General features: G+C 42.5%; 1 protein-coding gene across 1 annotated transcript in view; it reads left to right on the forward strand.

Annotated features, from left to right (window-relative positions):
- The window catches only part of FERMT1 (FERM domain containing kindlin 1), a 98,114-nt gene that overhangs the window by 46,351 nt on the left and 28,999 nt on the right, over positions 1 to 22,764 (forward strand). The window contains exons 4-8 of the mRNA XM_073553872.1: positions 1,930 to 2,070; positions 8,171 to 8,381; positions 16,273 to 16,375; positions 18,374 to 18,481; positions 21,392 to 21,523. Of these exons, the coding sequence (XP_073409973.1) occupies positions 1,930 to 2,070; positions 8,171 to 8,381; positions 16,273 to 16,375; positions 18,374 to 18,481; positions 21,392 to 21,523 (695 nt within the window). The remainder of the gene's footprint in view (positions 1 to 1,929; positions 2,071 to 8,170; positions 8,382 to 16,272; positions 16,376 to 18,373; positions 18,482 to 21,391; positions 21,524 to 22,764) is intronic.

Genomic DNA, 22,764 nt, shown 5'->3' on the forward strand with positions numbered 1-22,764 from the left:
TGGTCCCCCCATTTTTGACAACCAGCCTTGCTAAAGCTGACTGCTGGGGGCTGATATTATCAGGCTGGTAAGGGGCCATTGATATAGGCCCCCCAGCCTAAAAATAGCATTTTTTATTCATTTATTTAGCTATATCGCATCCGCTCCTGCTGTCTCTGTTATTAGCGGCAGCAGGTGTCTGATGATGGGAGTAATAGTCCCAAAAGCCTCCACCTGCTGTCATGGTTCAGACTTTAATATAGCTCTCATCATTCTCATCTGCTCACACCAATCACCGGCAGAGCAGGTGAGAATGATGAGAGCCGTCTTCAGTACCTGCCGCCGGGGAACAGCACTTACTGTAGTGCTTCTTCCCCGATGCCGATGCATGTCACACGGATGACATCAATGTGTGTTCTCCGTGTGAAGGACATTTTGCCACCCGTGCTGACGGTAAAAAAATGGACATGGCTATGTGTGGGACACACAGACACACTGTCCGTGGAAATGTGGCGCCCCTGCGGGTCCAGTCGCCACAGAGGTACTGCATCTCATCCAGAGGTGTGGTATCTCACGACCGGGTAAGATGGGGGCACCTCACCACACTCTTAACACTGCACTCAACACACACTAGCTAGTCAGGGCACCTGGGTGTACCCTTCGGGAGGATGGCCTCATCCGAGGCTGGCTAGGAAAGGGTGTTGGGGAGCTAGTGGGGAAGGTAGGAAAAGGGGAGGAGCTTAGAAAGTGGAGTGATGTAGAGCAGCCAATGGGAACAGCGAGTGGGCGGAGCTTGGAGAAAGGATGCGCTTGGAGCAGCTCCTGTCAGGAGGAGCTGCCGGATAGATTGGCTTGGGAGGAAAGCTCCCGGGAGGAAAAAGTGGAATTTCTAGAGTCCCACGATGATTGCCATCAGATGGGGGAAGAAATTAGGTCGCAGAAGGGTCTCAGCCCCTAGCCTAGCAAAGTGAACAACGAACTTAACTAGCAAGCTGACAGCTGTGGTTGCTGTATGGGCCACAGCGATTCCCACAGTTATCTTCCTAGAAAGGCAGCCACATAGGATCAGGAAACCGCCTGAGTGACGAATTCTGACAAGATCCGCGGCAGCTAGCCTGGGACACTGACAGTGAAGGTGCTGGAAAGGGAGGAAGGAGAGGAAACCAGTACAGTGAGACGGCCTAGGAAGGAACATACTGAAAGGGAGTGTTGGAGGGGTGTACTCATCTACCCGGGAGTTTACTGGACCCCTGACCTGGAGGACTCAGCACTGAAGTGGGCTTCTGTGCGCACCAGACAGTGAGTAAAGCCCTTTTGAACTGCATTCAACTGAGTCCTTGTCTCCTTTCTACAACCAACACTCAGCACTGCTACATCCTCCCATCTGCTTGTCACCATCACCCCTGAAATCACACTCGACAGCCCTGGGACTTTTGCTCTACCTGTGGAGAGCCATTGTCACCTCAGCTGCGTCACACCAACGGTCTCAGGAGAACAACACCGCAGCGCTGGTCATCTCTGACCAGAATAGCACAGGTGGCATCACGTATTCATCTATAAACTTTATCTTTATTTTTACCACACTTCAACCTCACACAACTTTTCCCCTATTTTATTACTGGACGCCCCAGGGCCACGGACCGGGTCGCCACTGCCATGACGTCCCCCATTGAAGTCAACAGGCCCGGTACCGAGTACCCCACTGCCCTGCGCGGGGCGCTCCAGAAACACACTGACATGTGCACTGATCTATTCATTTGAAGGGGTCTACATGTGTCAGTGTCTCCGCTACGTGTGAAAACTGTCACCACACGTACTGGAGACACAAATGTGTGAAAAAGGCCTTATTGTAATGTCTCTATGGCGGTAGTCTTATCGTTGGGTTTATGGCCATCAGTGCAACCGACTGTGACTGTTATTGACTTTATCAAACTGTTTTTACGATCTTAGATATTAGAAGACCTGAAGAACTTTCTTTGTTAAAACCTTTGGAAGATTCTGTGAAGAAGAAAAAGAAAAAAGACGTCAAGGAAGCAATGCTGGAAGAAGTTATAAACTTGGATTGTCCAACGAGTAACTCCGGACCATTAGGTAAAGATAGTGAACATTTCATCATTATAATAAAGAGTTCCTGTAAATAATTGGGTTTGTTTCTATTTCCTGTAATAGAATATGTCTTGTGTCTGCTCTGTTGTACTAAGTAGTACATAGTAATACTTTTTTTATAGATAAGAGGTGTGTTTTTGTTAATTATCATCTTTATCGGATACTGTATTTGAGAAGGAGAATTACCAAAGCTCGCTTAGAAAAAAAGTCGGCAAACTAGCCCTCTCCTAGAAGATAGGACAGTGTCTCACTTGTACCTCTCTTTGTGAAGTATATCAAAAGTAATCTGTCAGCAGGTTTTTGCCATGTAATTGTTGAGCAGCGTACTGTATAGGCAGAAACCCTGCTTCCAGCAATGTGTCACTTTTTGGGTTGCTATTTGCAGTATCAATAAAACCACTGCTTTATCATCAGGAAATTATCACTAGAGGAACTGTGGTCTCGTGCCATAGAGTCTTCTTCTCTGTGTAACCCCACCACCACCACTGATTGGCAGATTTCTGCTTATGCACAGTGCAAACAGAAAGCAGCCAATCAATGGTGTGGGTTATACAGAGCTCAGCATTCAGAGAACTGCTAGACCTGCAACAGATAAAACAATGATTTTATTAGAATAGTATGAGATACATCGCAGGACTCAGGGTCTCTGCTCCTACAATACTGATCTCGGATTACATAGCAAAAAACTGGCAACAGATTCCCTCTCAGGAGCTTTGCAATATGACTAGGGATTTCAATCACGCCAAAGACCCATCTGTAGCCAGGATGCTTTCTCCTCAATAATTCTTCATTAATACAAAGCAGAGTTTGACTGTCAGAATTAGAAACCTTTCTAATGCAGATTTGGGGGTGTATTGGCATTCATTAGGGTGACAATTTGTGAGTGGTTTCATATGGTCAATGCTCCATGGGAAAAACTTTAATGTTCAACTCTTTAAAGGGAATCTGTCAGCAGGTTTTGCTATGTAATCTGACGACAGCATGAGGTAGGGGGTAAAACACTGAATTCAGCTATGTGTCATTTATTAAGTTGTGTTCTGCTGTTTACTTATAATGAAGGCTTTATCACTAAGACATTATCACTGCCAGGACTGGTGCTTACGAGACTGCTAGACAGACCATGTCCCCTCCTCTGATAAGCAGCTTACTGTCTATAGACAATGTATACAGAAATCTGTGGTGTGGGTGGGGTTAGCTTCCTGAGCTCTGCTGCATTCTACATCTAAGGCCAGGTGCAGTATTCGGTGAGTTTTTTACCTCAGTATTTGTAAGCGAGGAGTAGGTGATAAATACAGAAATGGTGACATGTTTGTATTATACTTTTCCTCGAATTGTTCCCCTCCTGGTTTTGGCTTACAAATACTGACATGAAATACTGAATGTGTGAACAAGACCTTAGAACTCTGTGTCACAACTGCTGCACCCAGTAAACTAAGTAATACATCATTGGAATCAGCTTCTCTTTTCCTACATTACGCTGCTCTCAGATAAGGTAGCAAAGATTTCTTTTAATGAGCATGACCTAGGTCATTAACCAATTTAGGTATCTACCTGCACAGCGTCACTTCAGTTTGCTGCATCTCCACTGGCGGACAAAGACAGAAAAGGGCCCCTGTGCAAGAATAATATAGGGGTCCTTTGCAGCTGAAAAGCTCCTAAAAATGCAAAATTGTGCCTGCTTTGAAGGTAGAAATGGCCCCCCTTTCCTCTTGGGCTCTTCCTGTGGGGGCGCACTGCTTGCACCAATGATACGTCCGCCCCTGTGCCTCTCATCAGTAAAGACCAAGGTTTGCCTGCATGAATGAGACGCCATTGATGCAGCTTTCAAGGGTCTAATTGTGTGTGAATTTTTATTAGCAAGGATTGATGTTGGACATGGATCTACCAGGTAGCAAGATACTTTTGAGTTAATTGGCACGTGTATTGTAAAAGATGTATGGATTTGTAGATCGTTAAAGGGGTATTCTGGTTATGACTAATAAATGCTACTTTTGTACAGTGAAACGTTATGCTTGGTACACTACAAAACTTATGTGGGATAACTGTACTATAGAAAGTCAGTTATTGGTTTGTCAGTCACATGACCATGGAGACATTATTATCTTATCTCTCAAAGAAAAAAATGTCCCTGTTTCTCATAGCAACAAATCACAGCACAGCTTTTATTTTTCCACAGCAGAACCTGAAATGAAAGCTGTGCTGTGATTGGTTGCTGTGGACAACAGAGATAGTTTTTTTATTTAGACAGTTTTCAAAAATCAGCCCTAAAGGTTCCTACTGAATGACTGCAACAAGATATCTTGAGAACCATAAGGAATTAATAAAGAAAGTATATTGAATACATGAATTAGCTGTGTGGTCCTCACAGAACTATAATCCAATGAAGAAGTAATATTTTAAGTCACAACCTCTGAGCCCTCAGAGAGTTATCAAAGCATCTCCTCTCTGCTAACTGTGCTCTAAGACAGGAAGTGGAAGACACTAGACAGGAAGTGGAAGACACTAGACAGGAAGTAGTCTAGAGAAAGATTGGGGCCATGCTCATGCTCAACCATGGCCCATTCCTGAAATAAGATCGATTTGTCAGCTGTTTTCGATCACTATCTAGTAGGTCTCACATATTCTGTGGATGGGTAGTAACTTCCACCTGCCCAAAAACCCTTTTAAGACCAAAAAAAGTGGTGTTTTCTTTATAAAATGAGAGTCATTCAAAGATACAGTGCATTGCACCTCGTTCAGAGCCTTGACACGGTTGATGATGTGTACTATGCCACTATGTTGCTCCTAGTATGTTTTAACCAGAACTAAAAGTGATCAAATAAAAAGTATTTCCTTAATGCATTTCTTACTTTTATGACTCATATTTGGTCTCCACATTTTTAGTTAATAAAGCCAAATAATTAGGAAAAGTTTAACCCCTTTCTGCCATATGATGTACTATCCCGTTCATGTGCCCTGGGACTTAATTCCCAGGGCCGGAATAGTACGTCATAGCGATCAGCGGCGCTCACGGGGTGAGCGCCGCTGATCGCGGCCGGGTGTCAGCTGATTATCACAGCTGACACCCGGCACTATGTGTCAGGGGCAGTCACAGACCGCCCCCGACAAGTTAACCCCTGACACACTGTGATCAAACACGATCGCAGAGTACCGGGAGTTTAGGGAAGCATCGACAGGGAGGGGACTCCCTCCGTGCTTCTCTGAGCCCCCCGGAGCAGCGCGATGTGCTGTGCTGCTCTGGGGGCCTCCTTCCCTACAGTCCCCGGATCCAATATGGCAGCGGGGACCTTCGGGAGCCTGCAGTGAGGCGGCTTCCTCATGCCTGCAAAGCACCGGCATGAGGAAGCCTCCAGCACTGCCTGTGACAGATCGTTGATCTGTCACAGCGATCTGTCACATGACAGTTATGTGCCCCCTGGGACAGTATAATAAAGTTAAAAAAAAGTGTAAAAATAATTTTTAAAAAATTGCTAAATAAATTTTTTAAAAAAATATTCCCTAATAAATTCATTTATTGGAAATAAAAAAAAAAACTATAAAAGTACACATATTTAGTGTCGCTGCGTCTGTAACAACCCGCCCTATAAAACTGTCCCATTAGTTAACCCCTTTAGCGAACCCCTTAAAAATAAAAATAAAAAACAAAGCAAAAAATAATGCTTTATCATCATACCGCCGAACAAAAAGTGCAATAACGCGCGATCAAAAAGACACATATAAAAAACCATGGTACCACTGAAAACATCATCTTGTCACGCAAAAAAGTAGCTGCGTACAGCATCATCAGTGGAAAAATAAAAAAGTTATAACTCGCAGAATAAAACAATGCAAAAATAAATATTTTTTAAATAAAATTGTTTTCATTGCATAAAAACGCCAAAACATAACAAAACGACCTAAATGTGGTATCGCTGTAATCATATTGGCCCGAAGAATAAAACCGATTTATCAATTTTACCACACGCAGAACGGTGTAAATGCGCCCCCCAAAAGAAATTCATGAAATGCTGGTTTTTGTTCATTCTGTGTCCCAAAAATCGAAATAAAAAGCGATCAAAAAATGTCACATGCCCGAAAATGGTACCAATAGAAACGTCAACTCTTCCCGCAAAAAATAAGACCTTACATGACGAATTGGACAGCAACTTTTGGGGTCCAATTTCTCCTGTTACCTTTGGGAAAATAAAAAAATTGGGGATCATGTTTGTGGAAAAAATATGATTTTCTTTATTTTCACGCCCGGGCATTATAAATTTCTGTGAAGCACTGGGGGTGTTCAAAGTGCTCATCACACATCTAGATAAGTTTCTTAGGGTGTCTGGTTTCCAAAATGGGGTCACTTATGGAGAGTTTCCACTGTTTAGGTACATCAGGGGCTCTCCAAAGGCAACATGACACCCGCAGGCCATTCCATCAAAGTCTGCATTCCAAAACGTCACTACCTCCCTTCCGAGCCCCAACATGTGCCCATACAGTAGTTTTCTCCCACATATGGGGTATCAGCGTACTCAGGACAAATTGGTCAACAACTTTTGGGGTCCAATTTCTCCTGTTTCCCTTGGGAAAATAAAAAAATTGGGGACTAAAAGATCATGCTTGTGGAAAAAATATGATTTTTTTATTTTCACGCTCGGGCGTTATAAACTTCTGTGAAGCCCTTAGGGGTTCAAAGTGCTCACCACACATCTAGATAAGTTCCTTGGGGGGTTTAGTTTCCAAAATGGTGTCATTTGTGGGGGGTTTCCACTGTTTAGGCACATCAGGGGCTTTCCAAACGCGGCATGGCGTCAAATCCCAATTCCAGCCAAAAAAGTCAAATGGCGCTGCTTCCCTTACGAGCTCTGCCATGCGCACAAATAGTGGTTTACCCCCACATGTGGGGTATCAGCGCATTCAGGACAAATTGCACAATAACTTTTAGGGTCCTGTTACCCTTGGAAAAGTAAAAATTGAGGGAAAAAATATGATTTTTTAATTGTACGGCTATATATTATAAACTTCTGTGAAGCCCTTTTGGGTTCAAAGTTCTCACCACATATCTAGATAAGTTCCTTGGGGGTCTAGTTTCCAAAATGGGGTCACTTGTTGGGGGTTTCCACTGTTTAGGTACATCAGTGGCTCTTCAAACATGACATGGCGTCCGATCTGAATTCTAGCCAATTTTGCATTGAAAAAGTCAAACGGTGGTCCTTCCCTTCGAGCTCTGCCATGCGCCGAAACAGTGGTTCCCCCCCCCATATATCAGGCATCAGCATACTAAGGACAAATTGCACAATAACTTTTCCTGTCCAATTTCTCCTGTTACCCTTGGTAAAATAAAAAAAATTGGACCTGAAGTAATTTTTTTATGAAAAAAAGTTAAATGTTCATTTTTTCTAACCATTCAAAAAATTCCTGTGAAGCACCTGAAGGGTTAATAAACTTCTTGAATGTGGTTTTGAGCACCTTGAGGGGTGCAGTTTTTAGAATGGTGTCACTTTTGGGTATTTTCTACCATATACTGTAGACCCCTCAACATGACTTCAAATGTGATGTGGTCCGTAAAAATAAAATGGTGTTGCAAAAATGAGAAATCGCTGGTCAACTTTTAACCCTTATAACTTCCTAACAAAAAAAAATTTTTGGTTCCAAAATTGTGCTGATGTAAAGTAAACTTATGTGAAATGTTACTTATTAAGTTTTTTGTGTGCCATATCTCTGTGATTTAAGGGCATAAAAATTCAAAGTTGGAAAATTGCGACATTTTCACCAAATTTTCATTTTTTTCACAAATAAATGCAAGTTATTTGAATGAAATTTTACCACTAACATGAAGTACAATTTGTCATAAGTAATCAGAATCACCGGGATCCATGGAAGCATTTCAGAGTTATTACCTCATAAAGGGACAGTGGTCAGAATTGTAAAAATTGGCCCGGTCATGAACATGCAAACCACCCTTGGGGGTTAAGGGGTTAAACAAAATAATTTACTAATATTTTAAACATGAAGGGTATTAATCTACTAGATGCTTTAGTTGATAGTCAATATATTTAATTGATTTATTGATTCTTTTCTGATGGCCGACGAACTTCTTGTTCCGTAGGTAGTCCTGGATTATACAGCAAGACAATGACACCCATGTATGATCCTGTCAATGGTACCCCTGCCTCTTCCACGATAACATGGTTTACCGATAGTCCATTAGCCGATCAAAACTGCAACATCTTAGCTCTTAGTCAGCCAATCTCTTCTGATATCCTGACTCAAATGCATCAGCCCAGGACACTGATTGATAAGGCACGACTTAACACTGGGTAAGTGTCTTGCCATTATATGCTAATTTTTCTGACTATTTATTTAGATTGATTACCTAATTTAGATTATCTTGACCTGGTTTATATGACTTTTTATACCATTAGCAAGTAAACAATAAAATGATCACGGAACATAACCAGAAAATATAATGTTAAAGATACCCATCAAAAGTACTCATACACGAAACATAACAAGCAATAAAAAAGGCAACTCAGGTTAACTGGATCTTGCAATATGCATAAGAAGCTAGTTGATAAAAAAAAAACTTTTTTCAGTTTCAAAAACAAAGCAATAGAAAAGAAAAGGTCTTGACAGAAAAACCTAATCAAATGTCAGCATATCTAGAGAAAGAAGGTGGAAAATAAAATGGCATATTTTTCATGGCAAAAAGTGCGAAGAAAATGCGGCAAAAACATGACGTGTTAACTAACATATTATTATATTATATTCTTCTACAGAAACTGTAAGATGCATTAAATCCACAGGGCATCACTCCCTTCACATCTAATTGACCAAATACACTCTGACAGTTGTTAACTGAAAAGCATCCTAAACCCCAAAACAGAAAAAGTTACTAGTCGGTGCAAGCCCAATTACTACTAGTAAGCAGATACAGCCAAACAAAGATACAGAACTGTAAGAGGAAGTGATGTTACCCCTGAAGAGCCCCTGCGTGGTGTGGCATTAGTGAGGAAAGACTTCCATCTGCAGAAGCGATGTTACCCTTGAAGAGTCCCTGCATGGTGTGGCATTAGTGAAGAAAGACTTCCATCTGCAGGCTGGATGAAGTCAAGCAGAACCAATTTGCACCAGCAGAGTTGCAGGGGGAGCCAGTTCTTGTCCAAGACCTGGTCAGGTGCCTTGCATGACAGAACTCACGGATATAAAAGCCCTGCACGTCAAACGGCAGGAGAATTTGGCACCAAGGAGGAGAGCGGGGACAGACAGACACTAGGGACGGCGCTGGGGCCAGCGTGACAGTTCGCAGAGGGAAGCGTACTCCACCAAGGTTCCAGTCATCAGACCGGTCTATACTGGTCAAGAACCGAACTATGGCAGTTAAGACCCAGAGTTCAGACTGCATTGGTCAAGACCAGAACAGTCGCCCTACGCCCGTCAATTCCCAGATGCCAGACAACACGCGTCAAGAGTCGGGATCCAATCCTGTCCGCCCCAGCCTAGGAGACACCCTCCAACAGTCAAGCACAGAAGATTCATGAGGAAACAGCAATCAGAGGAGCATGTCACAAGTGAGTAGTGCCATCAGTTCCAGTTACAATGCATGATACAGGGGTTTGCCTGGGTTAGTACAACAGAGGAGGTGGGGGACGATTGGTGAACTGGAGGCTCAACAATCTCAGATACACTTTATCAGTAGGACTTGCGGCCTAGCAGGAAAATGCGGTGACCCGCACTAGGGCCAAGATTTCAGGAAGAACTAACATGGCAGGTCCCATCAATGGGCATACCACCCTTGTAAGGAGAACATTAGCATAATAGAACGAAAAGCTTTCCCTGTTATTATAATTGTATTGTTTTATGATCCATTGTTGATTTGCATTGTTTTATGTCATTAATTGTCTCTTAACCACTGAAAATCCCATCTGCATCTGAAAGAATTGAATTGTTCATTGACTGTTTCTGCCTCGGGCCTCCTGTGAGTTGCATCCAGTCCCCTCCTTTATATTTGGCGTAGTCAGCAGGATGAAAATTTCAAACATGGAGATGGCAAACAAGTCAGTGACCAAGTTCATCAGGTGAAATATATCCCTCGGGCTATGCTCGGCAACCTTCCCAAGTTCACGGGGAGCAGTGTATCACTGTGTGATTGAGTAGACAGACTAAAGAGCACCCTGTGCATGTACATCCTGACCTCCTCCGTTCAGGCTAAGCTAGCACACTTGACCCTTGATGGGGAGGCCCAGCAGATGGTCATGTACCGCCTGCCTAGCGACCGTGATACTGTGGATAAAGTGCTAAAAATCTTAGAGGACATGCACGATGACACTACGGCTGTAGCTTAGCATGCTAATGCATTGCAGGAAGTGACGGCCCATATCACCAAGACGAGCACATAGGGTTGAGTCCTTTGGATGAAGTGCTGCAGAAACAAACTATTTGCTGAACAGAAAGACCCCTACCTGAGACAGGCCTTGAAGGAGCGTCTGTGCATGAATCCAGATCTGGGTTTCTTTGAAGTCAGAACCAAAGCTTGAATTCTAGAATGAGAATCTTCTATACTAATGATCACAGTAAGGAGCCATGATGTGGCCACGCCTCTGTCAATGCACACGAACCATGACTGGGCTCGGGAGCTGCCTCGGAAATACGGAATATCACAGGTGAGCTGTGCAATATCAAGGGGACTGACGCTAATATCCTCCCGTCTGTCTTCATGACCCAAACTGAAAGAACATGCAAAACACAAGCCGCGGAGACAACATCACATGTTTCTCAACGCAAGTAATGACTAGCCAGGTCTTTCCCCGTGAAGGAACAATCATGGGAAGGGCACTCTCCAATGAAGGAAACCACCTATGTCAAAACATGGGATCCATCCACAGACAGCTGTTTCAGGGTATTGCCCCTCTTCAGTGTGGAGTAGGAAACTGGCTAGTAGGAGCAATGCCTAGTATCAGACTGTGAAAAATGAGGATGAATGACCTCATGGAGATCAACATCCAACACTGTGGAGACACCATCACATGTTTCTCAACGCAGTGATTCTAGAGCAATGCCCCCATCCCTTATGGGAAATATGTAAAAACATGCAAAACACAAGCCGCGTAGACACCATGGGATGGGGGCATTGCTCTAGAATCACTGTGTTGAGAAACATGTGATGTGTCTCCGCAGTGTTGGATGTTGATCTCCATGAGGTCATTCATCCTCATTTTTCACAGTGACGGCCAACCAACTGTCTATTCAAATGGCTGGAGGGGTGTAGATGTCTCTACAGAGTTTTTAAAAGAGAAAACCAAAAGCAAAACACAAAACAAATATCCTGGAATAAAAAAGTAAAAAAATATATTGCAAAAATTGCATGAAGGTAGTAATAATAGTAATAATAAGGGTATTTAGTTAACATAATTTTGATCAAAATAATGGAGAAGCCATCCCGCCACGTCACGGCAACCCTTGTGGGACAGTCCTAACTCTTGTATTTAAAACCTTTCCACTTGTCAAGTGACGTAAATGTGAACAAGGACAGAGGGACTGAACCACCAGTAATAGTATAGGCCAGACAGGATGGATTTTCCAACTCAGAAACAGGGCGGTCACACCCTTATATGCACAGAATGCACAATGAAACAAATGAGAAACTGGGTCTGAGCAGAAAAAGTAAATTAATGTGCATGCAAAATGTAATTGCATATGAACACATGACCTTTACACAGAGAAAACCAAAAGCAAAACACAAAACAAATATCCTGGAATAAAAAAGTAAAAAAATATATTGCAAAAATTGCATGAAGGTAGTAATAATAGTAATAATAAGGGTATTTAGTTAACATAATTTTGATCAAAATAATGTAGAAGCCATCCCGCCACGTCACGGCAACCCTTGTGGGACAGTCCTAACTCTTGTATTTAAAACCTTTCCACTTGTCAAGTGACGTAAATGTGAACAAGGACAGAGGGACTGAACCACCAGTAATAGTATAGACCAGAGAGGATGGATTTTCCAACTCAGAAACAGGGCGGTCACACCCTTATATGCACAGAATGCACAATGAAACAAATGAGAAACTGGGTCTGAGCAGAAAAAGTAAATTAATGTGCATGCAAAATGTAATTGCATATGAACACATGACCTTTACACAGAGAAAACCAAAAGCAAAACACAAAACAAATATCCTGGAATAAAAAAGTAAAAAAATATATTGCAAAAATTGCATGAAGGTAGTAATAATAGTAATAATAAGGGTATTTAGTTAACATAATTTTGATCAAAATAATGTAGAAGCCATCCCGCCACGTCACGGCAACCCTTGTGGGACAGTCCTAACTCTTGTATTTAAAACCTTTCCACTTGTCAAGTGACGTAAATGTGAACAAGGACAGAGGGACTGAACCACCAGTAATAGTATAGGCCAGACAGGATGGATTTTCCAACTCAGAAACAGGGCGGTCACACCCTTATATGCACAGAATGCACAATGAAACAAATGAGAAACTGGGTCTGAGCAGAAAAAGTAAATTAATGTGCATGCAAAATGTAATTGCATATGAACACATGACCTTTACACAGAGAAAACCAAAAGCAAAACACAAAACAAATATCCTGGAATAAAAAAGTAAAAAAATATATTGCAAAAATTGCATGAAGGTAGTAATAATAGTAATAATAAGGGTATTTATTTAACATAATTTTGATCAAAATAATGTAGAAGCTATCCCGCCACGTCACGGCAACCCTTGTGGGACAGTCCTAACTCTTGTATTTAAAACCTTTCCACTTGTCAAGTGATGTAAATGTGAACAAGGACAGAGGGACTGAACCACCAGTAATAGTATAGGCCAGACAGGATGGATTTTCCAACTCAGAAACAGGGCGGTCACACCCTTATATGCACAGAATGCACAATGAAACAAATGAGAAACTGGGTCTGAGCAGAAAAAGTAAATTAATGTGCATGCAAAATGTAATTGCATATGAACACATGACCTTTACACAGAGAAAACCAAAAGCAAAACACAAAACAAATATCCTGGAATAAAAAAGTAAAAAAATATATTGCAAAAATTGCATGAAGGTAGTAATAATAGTAATAATAAGGGTATTTAGTTAACATAATTTTGATCAAAATAATGTAGAAGCCATCCCGCCACGTCACGGCAACCCTTGTGGGACAGTCCTAACTCTTGTATTTAAAACCTTTCCACTTGTCAAGTGACGTAAATGTGAACAAGGACAGAGGGACTGAAGCACCAGTAATAGTATAGGCCAGACAGGATGGATTTTCCAACTCAGAAACAGGGCGGTCACACCCTTATATGCACAGAATGCACAATGAAACAAATGAGAAACTGGGTCTGAGCAGAAAAAGTAAATTAATGTGCATGCAAAATGTAATTGCATATGAACACATGACCTTTACACAGAGAAAACCAAAAGCAAAACACAAAACAAATATCCTGGAATAAAAAAGTAAAAAAATATATTGCAAAAATTGCATGAAGGTAGTAATAATAGTAATAATAAGGGTATTTAGTTAACATAATTTTGATCAAAATAATGTAGAAGCCATCCCGCCACGTCACGGCAACCCTTGTGGGACAGTCCTAACTCTTGTATTTAAAACCTTTCCACTTGTCAAGTGACATAAATGTGAACAAGGACAGAGGGACTGAACCACCAGTAATAGTACAGGCCAGACAGGATGGATTTTCCAACTCAGAAACAGGGCGGTCACACCCTTATATGCACAGAATGCACAATGAAACAAATGAGAAACTGGGTCTGAGCAGAAAAAGTAAATTAATGTGCATGCAAAATGTAATTGCATATGAACACATGACCTTTACACAGAGAAAACCAAAAGCAAAACACAAAACAAATATCCTGGAATAAAAAAGTAAAAAAAAAAAAGATCTGGGCCGAAAAGGTATAGGGATCATAAAAGAGTCCGCAGGAGACATGCCCATTGTAATCCTGGGATAGATGTTTTAAAAGAGGTGGGGCAGTTCTTGGCTGACGGCTAAGATAGAAACAGCTGGACTCGTGCCACTCATGATCCAGCCAGCAAGTAGGTGTTCCAACAGCTTATGTGATTCAGCCAAATCCAGAAGTTACTTTCTGCCTCCCAGCTCCTTGGCAAAGTGTTGATACTCCAGAAGCCGGGTGACATTGGTAGAGGTGCAGACCGTACTCACTATGTCAGTACTGGCTCATGTATCTTAATATAGTGTGGATGTCCAAATTGAGCCAATAGAGGGGGAATAAGTGATTTCCGGACTATTGGTTGCCTGCATCTTGGCCACTGTACGATAGGGATGTGTACCCATGCGTTGTATAAACTTAAGTGGAGCAAGCTTGCAATTGGCGCCCCAACAAGAAGTAGCCCAAGTTTGTGTAACACAGTAAGATCTCATTAGAGCCGATGCTCTAGAATTAACACCTGTAGGAGGAGACTCAAGGACCTTGGCGGTCTCATTCAGTGGTCAAAAGGACAAAAGCAAACCACTAACCAAATTTCATCTCTTGGAGCAAATGGAGGCTAATCTCACAAAATTCTCCTCTAGACAAGTTGGACAAGTAGAAACAGCTACTGCAGCGGTATTGGGGAGCGTTTGCATGATACGGAGATGACTTTGGGTGTATATACAGCATGAGATCCCTACAGGGACTGCTGCTCCCATTCGAGAGAGGTATCGGCACATCTCACAAAGAAGTGAAAGAACTGCTGGCACACATGCTGCACAATGGGGTGATCTGTGAAAGCCAGAGTCCCTGAGCAGTGCCTATTGTGTTGGTTCGGAAAAAAAACAGTATTTTGAGATTCTGCGTGGACTACAGATGGCAGAATGCCTGCACTGTATGGGATTCCTATTCCCTAGAGGAATCCCTGTCCGCTTTGGGAAAGGCAAAGTACATCTCCTCCCTTGACCTAGCTAGGGGCTAGTGGCAAGTTCTGGTCACCAAAGAAGATCTTCCAAAGATGGCCTTCACCCCCCTATCGGCCTATTTGAGTTTAACCGGATGCCTTTTGGGCTGAGAAATGCACCTGGAACATAACAAAGTTTGATGGAGACATGCAAATACTACTTCTAATGATTAAAAACATTCTAAAATACTTATTATTATTATTATTATTATGCATTTATATAGCGCCATTTATTCCATGGCGCTTTACATGTGAAAAGGGGAAATATAGACAAGTGTAATATATACAAGAGTAATAAACAAGTGTAAGACAAGGGACACACAAGTACATAAGGAGAGGGGACCCTGCCCACGAGGGCTCACAGTCTACAGGGATGGGTGAGGATACAGTAGGAGAGGGTAGAGCAGGATGTGCGGTGATTCAGTTGACCGAGGATCATTGCAGGCTGTAGGCTTGTCGGAACAGGTGGGTCTTCAGGTTCTTCTTGAAGGTTTCCGTTGATGGTGAGAGTCTGATGTGTTGCGGTAGGGAGTTCCAGAGTATGGGGGAAGCACGGGAGAAGTCTTGTATGCGGTTGTGGGAAGAAGAGATAAGGGGGGAGTAGAGAAGGAGATCTTGGGACGATCGAAGGTTGCGTGCGGGTAGGTACCTAGAGACCATGTCACAGATGTATGGAGGAGACAGGTTGTGGATGACTTTGTATGTCATGGTTAGGGTTTTGAATTGGATCCTCTGGGCAATAGGAAGCCAGTGAAGGGCCTGGCATAGGGGGGAGGCTGGGGAATAGCGGGGAGACAGGTGGATTAGTCGGGCAGCAGAGTGTAGGATGGACTGGAGCGGTGCTAGAGTGCTAGAGGGGAGTCCAGAGAGTAGGAGGTTGCAGTAGTCGAGGCGGGAGATGATAAGAGCGTGCACTAGTGTTTTTGTGGTTTCGTGGTTGTTATCTTCTGAATACAGAACCGTTCTAGTGTAACTAGCCTCTAATATTCCCAACTGCTTCTTTGTTTTCATGCAATTCCATCTCGCATAAAGTGACTGCTGTAAACAATTCCTAACTACACTAGTAATGTTTCAATCATTCATTGTAAGGACACAGAAGGGCCCAGCAATTATTACCACGTAACTATGGTCACCAATCACTGGCAGTACTGTTTAGGGGTCCATCATATTAAAGGTTATAGAAGGGCCTACAGACATTTTGTAGTGACAAATAACTCATGTTCATCCTATAACAGAGAATAGTAAATGTGTTTAATCTTCCCGTGTATTCCATCTTTTGCAGGTGGTTGGATTCATCTAGGTCTCTTATGGAGCAAGGCATTCAGGAAGATGAGCTACTTTTACTGAGATTTAAGTATTACTGCTTCTATGACTTGAATCCAAAGGTAGGAAAATACATGGTTATAATCTGTAAACATGTGTAACCATACACCTGAGATTTATGGAGACAATGACAATGTAGATGTGAAGTCAGCTGACATTTACAATTCTCATCTGCACACACTCTATATATTTTCTATATACTATACTGTTGTAGGATGATATGTACAGTTAGTGTTGCCCTGAAAAATAATAGGAAGCTCACGAGGGCTTGGGTTCAAATTCCATCAAGAACAGTATCTCCAATGAGTTGATATGTTCTCCTTGTGTCGTCTTCAGCGACCAAATCAAGCTGGACATTTTGACCCACCCATGACTTTATCATAGGTTTTGTTATAAAGTATCAACATTGCATAAAAAGTGAGTGTACTGTATGAAAATGTGTAATATATACAAATTGTGATGTTAAATATGGTACATAACATACGGTACTATATTCAGAAGTTTCAAGATGTCAAAAGAACGGAAAAAGGACTGCATTTTGTAATTATGTATGACATCATAGGGAACAAGTAGGAGATGGCACCGTAGGTCAAAGCTTTGCTATAAGAAAAAGATCATAAGCAAAAATACTTGCACAATACAGAAAACAAACAGTAATAGAATAAATAAACAAGTAAATGAACAATAAAGAAAACATTAGTCCTATGGCCAAGGTGAGAGTGGAACACAGGCAGTCCCCAGACTACGAAGTAGAAAGGTTCTGTAGGTTTGTTTTTAAGATGAATTTGTATGCAAGTTGGAATAGGTACATGACCAACAAATGGTTAAAAAATAAGCAAAACAAAACCCTATTATTCACATTATCGCTCATTTCTCTGGCTGCCCTGCCACCCAGTTCTCTCCTTTACACCATCGCGTTGCATCACAGGCCACTTCATGCCAAGACCTCTGGGCCTCGAAGGTCACTGCACGTCATAAGGTCGCAGTGCACGTCTTGACATCACCTTGACCTTACAACACACAACCATGCACAATAGGGAGTTTCCTGCGAAACCCCGTAGTTAGTCTTAGTACTGTTGGTGTGTGCAACTGTATGTTGCCAGCTCCCCGACCTTAGTCTGTTAAAGTTATCCTTTATCCTGTGTTCTCTTTAGTCTACAAGAGTTTGTCCATGTTCCTGTGACCTCTTCGGTGGTATCCTAATCCCGAAACCACATCTGCGATACCTATGCCCGATCTCCTGGTCCCAGTGCTGCTAGTCCTGATTCCATTGACCCGGGTCCTAGTGTGGCCATCTCCAGAACTGTTTACCAATATAAACGAGTGTGAACAAGAACCTATCTTCAATATTGAAGTTGTCCATACAGTCTGTCAATGTCCATATTCTGCTAGTCAGTAACCTCGGTCACATCTCCCCCACGTCAACAAACCTGACTCCTGGGATCAGTAGCTTCAGTACCGGCACCTGCCTAGGGGTATCTGGCGGCTACCTGCAGCCCAGTCTTTCTCCACCATCAGACGTTCCTGCGAACACCAGGTAGCCGCTTAGCTACATCCCTACCTAGGCAGGTCTTGCCCTGTGATACAGTGGGTCCACGAACCACGTGCGCCACCTGCGGGTGTGAGAGTAGGTAATATGTAGACATCATATCAGTTCAATATATCATGCTCCCAATTGAGACCCAAAGGGAACAAGATTTGTAATTTATGGATCCAATGGGATTCATGTTGTTTCACTAGTCTGCTATGGCCACCTCCTCTACATGGCCTCGGTACCTGCTTGATAACTTGATAATTTATATTTTCTTTGTGCTACTGAGTGATTTGCTTATTTGGAGTGATATGGTATGAGAAGCTAAGAGTGGCCTTGTCAGACATTAAATTTGAGATAATGTTTCCTGATGCCATTGAAACTTTGGGACCACTGTATATTTCATTTCTGAAATTGAAAATATTGAAAATGTTCTTAGGACATTATAATATAGCTACTTACTTTTAAAAAGCATCTTCTCTGTTGTTGAGCTTTGCATAAATCTAATTTAACCTTTCTGATCTTTTAGTATGATGCTGTCCGTATAAACCAGCTGTTTGAACAAGCACGTTGGGCTATCCTCTTAGGAGAAATCGATTGCACTGAGGAAGAAATGTTAATGTTTGCAGCACTACAGGTAAGTTTAACATTTTACATTGTTTTCTTTCTATCATTTGGGAACCCCCACCACTGTACGCATACATGCTTAGCCCAGAAAAATATGCATGCATTTTCAATAGGAAGATGGCATGCCCCATCCTTCTCTTTTCAAACATTTGTTATTGGGGTAGTCAGGATACCTCTATACGCATTTCATAGTTACTCAGCTGAAATCATTTGGTTTGGCTAACACTAATCTATATATACAGTATATATATAAAGCTGAGTGTATATATGTGTGTGTGTATGTATGAAGCCACGCCTATTCCACATAGCCCCGCCTACTCCGCATAGCCACACTCAGTCTACACACAAAGCCCCATCCACATGGCCCTCGAAAGCCACCCTCGGAAACTCACCGGCTGCAAAGTCCCAGCCACTGCGAGCTACAATCAGGGCTGCCGCCTTCAGAGTATCAGTGCGCAGCAGGCAGAGGCCACATCTAGCTCCTTCGTGTCTAGAATGGAGTTGCTCCTGTGAGGCATGACATCAAGGGAAAGGGAGAAGCCTCATGGATTACACCACTGTGCTCATAACAAGAAGTTGCTGTGCACGTGTGAGGGGAAGACAAGAGTAAGGTGAAAATGAGAGGAGTGAGGTGGAAATGAGAGGAGTTAGGGGAAGATGAGAGGAGTGAGGGGAAAATAGTGGAGTGAGTGGAAAATAGTGGAGTGAGTGGAAAATAGTGGAGTGAGGGGAAAATAGTGGAGTGAGGGGAAAATAGTGGAGCGAGGGGAAATGAGAGGTGTGAGGTGAAAATGAGGAGGTGTGAGTGGAAAATGAGAGGAGTGAGGGAAAATAGTGGAGTGATCGGAAAATGAGAACTGTGAGGGGGGAAAATAAGAGGTGTGAGGGGGAAAATAAGAGGAGTGAGGGGAAAATGAGAGGAGTGAGGGGAAAATGAGAGATGTGAGGGGGAAAATGAGAGGCATGATGGGAAAATGAGGAGGTGTGAGTGGAAAATGAGAGGAGTGAGGGAAAATAGTGGAGTGATCAGAAAATGAGAGGTGTGAGGTGAAAATGAAAAGTGTGAGGGGGAAATAAGATGAATGAGGGGGAAAATGAGAGGTGTGAGGGGAAAATGAGAGGTGTGAGAGGAAAATGAGAGGAGTGAGGGGAAAATGAGAGATGTGAGTGGGAAAATGAGAGGCTTGATGGGTAAATGAGAGAGATGAGGTCCTGCTGCAGTATGAGGCTCTGTATAGAGAAGAGTGAGGTGCTGCAGGTGGAGGCTGTGTATAAGGCCACATTCACACGTTAATTCTATCAATATTTGGGTAATCATTTAGTTAATTTGGGTTGCAAATCTGTAGTGTTGAATATATGATGTGAAATGTTTTTATGTGCAATAAAATCATTATAATTTCTTATAACTAACCACAGTTAGTTACTATGCCCAGGCATCGCCAGGCTCTTTAACTAGTTTAAGATAAATTAGACCTTATCGTCTGGCCATAATATATTTGTCACGTGCCCCATCCTGAGTGACACGGCCAGCAGGCCGGTAACTGATACAACAGGACGCGGCACGTGTGATTGTCCTATGTGACGCGGCCCTAATACAATAAGACAAAGGGAATAGGGAAAACCTGGGTAACAATTACAATGGTGGCCCTGCGATAGGGAAACGGGGAAGTGGAGACCTCCTGCACTCCCCTGAGTCATTGTCTCTACACTCCTAGCGTTCCCTAGGCCGGTTCCGCACCAGGCGACGATCAGGAACCTCAAAACCCTGACTCGCCCTGCACCTTAACCCTCGCTTTGCTCTGTTGCTTACGCTCCTAGCAACAGAGCCCACCACCTGCGTGCATCTTTTCCTCCACCATGTCCGACTTCTGGGTGCACTGTCCAGAAACGGATCTTCTCAGCACCATAGTGCAGCCTTGGAGCAAACAGAATCCACACCTACGTGCAGCTGTCCAGAAACAGAGTCCCGCAAATGAGTCCAGCTTTTCTGCCAAAAAGTCCAGCATGCTTGAGTCCAGCTCTCAGCAACCAAGTCCAGCATTTTGAGTGCAGCTCTACACAGCAGCTGCCACTCCACCAATCCATGCACGAACTCCCTGCTGACACCATAACTGCAACTCCACCACGCCATGCCAGCACTCCTTGCAGACACCATAGCTGACTCCACCAATCCACTCTAGGACTCTCTCTGAGCTGCCCGTGACTATCCTTTAGCTCCATCCTTCACCCAGGCTTGCTTGCAAATGGATACTTTATCACCAACAGTGATTAACACACCTGATACTCTCTTATAGAGCTATCACACCTGATACATAATTAAGTGCACAAACTAAGATAACCAGAGTGTAATGACCCTAATAGTGACCGGGGCAAAACCACCTTTGGCACACAGCCAAGGGAAAAAAAAAGATTACTTTGTGCATTTACTCTGTCAGATCCAACCGGGATCATGACAATATTGATGACGTGTCCATAGGGTAGATGATTAATATTAAATTGGAGAGGGTCCAGCATCAGACACTCCACCAATCAGATGTTACCTCACATGTTGTAAACACATGATGCTGCACTGCACAACTCTATTCAATGTGTAGTAACCCATCCTGGGTACTGCAGAACAGCTCCTATCAATGTGTTATGCCCTTTTTGTAACACCATTGTTGACAAATTGATGAAATCTTGCATCAAGAATTGGTGTAATTTGTAGTTCAATTGTATGCCTGCATAGATTTCAATTTCTGGCACAGGTTCATTTAAGGTTGGTCAAATTTATTAGGAGGTATGCTACTCTTAAAAAAAAATTGGTACATCTTACTTCACCTGTCTTAGTAAATCTGTAATGTAAGGATTTAACGAGTACTGTACTAACAGTGCAACAGTAAACCATAAATAAGCATAACTTCTCTTTCATCTACAATAGTACCACATAAGCAAATTATCACTATCAGCGGAGTCAATTGAGCTAACAACAGAAGGAGATACAGATGAAGTTGAAGCAGCTCTTTCTAATTTGGAAGTGGCCCTGGAAGGAGGAAAATCCAACAAAATTTTGGTAGGTTTTGATTTTGATGCGTATCGTGTTTTCTTATATGTGTAAAAGCTAGACAGACTTGTAACTTTGTAACTATGGGATCTAGACACCATATCCTCTTAAGCCCTGACACATTATATCAGCAGTATAGGATATAGACACCATCACTACTTATGGGATTACATCTGTGATAATTACTAAGTTTATGTTATATGTCCAAACCCTCATGCTAAACATCGTACACACTGTCACTGACGTATAGCCGCATAATAGGTCAGTTAAATATTATTTGACAAGCTTCAGGTAGCTAGATGTGGCACTTATAATTTTAAACACTTAAAGAGAATCTGTCAGCAAGATTTCACAACCCAAATTATTTATATGCACATGTAGCTCTTACAAAGACAAATCCAACAATACATTTACCAAGACTGTCCATTTCTCCATTTCTGGGAAATCAGAGTTTGATTTAATACGCAAATGAGGCTGTAGATCTGAAGCTTCTGTCACTCCAGCTCTATACCCTTCCCGGTGCCGCCTCCTCCCGCTGGACAAACGGCCTCTGTGTTCTGTGACTTTAGGCAAAGAAGCCATCAGTCAAGAAGGAAGACGCATCACTGGCCAGAAATAGAGCTGGAGTGACAGAAGCTTCAGATCTTCAGCCTCATTTGCATATAAATTCAAACTCTGATTTCTCGGTAACGGAGGAACAGACTGGCCATGTAATGGTATTTTTGGAATATTATTTGAAAGCGCTACATGCACATATAAATAGTGGGGAAATCCTGATGACAGACTACCTATAAATGTGGAGCCATTGAAATGGAATATAATTATTGGTGTCTTTCTTCCAATTGCTTCTCTTGTTATGTGGAAGGTGAACATCATTAAAGAGGACATGCCACTAAGTCAAAAGTGGCCAGTTTTTGATCTTATATTCTCGCTGCTTCCATTATTCCATTTTTTATTTGCTTGTTTTTTTTAAATTCTTCATATGATTCCAGAGATATGGTCTTTTTTATTTAGTGCTAATTTGTATGGTCTATGCTAAGGCATCCTGGCTCACAGAATGATAAGTACGCACCCCCAGAGAATCCTGTGAGACACACACACTTGGTAAAGACTAGTGATGAACGAGTATACTCGTTGCTCGGATTTTCCGTGCATGCTCGGGTATCCTCCGAGTATTTTGGTGTGTTTGGTGTGTTTTTAGTTTCTGTCGACGCAACTGCATGAATTGCAGTTGCTGAACAGCCTGAATA

This window comes from Dendrobates tinctorius, unplaced genomic scaffold (genome assembly GCF_039654945.1).
Source record: "Dendrobates tinctorius isolate UK_male_01 unplaced genomic scaffold, ASM3965494v1 ptg000203l, whole genome shotgun sequence".
NCBI classification, from domain to species: Eukaryota; Metazoa; Chordata; class Amphibia; order Anura; family Dendrobatidae; genus Dendrobates; species Dendrobates tinctorius.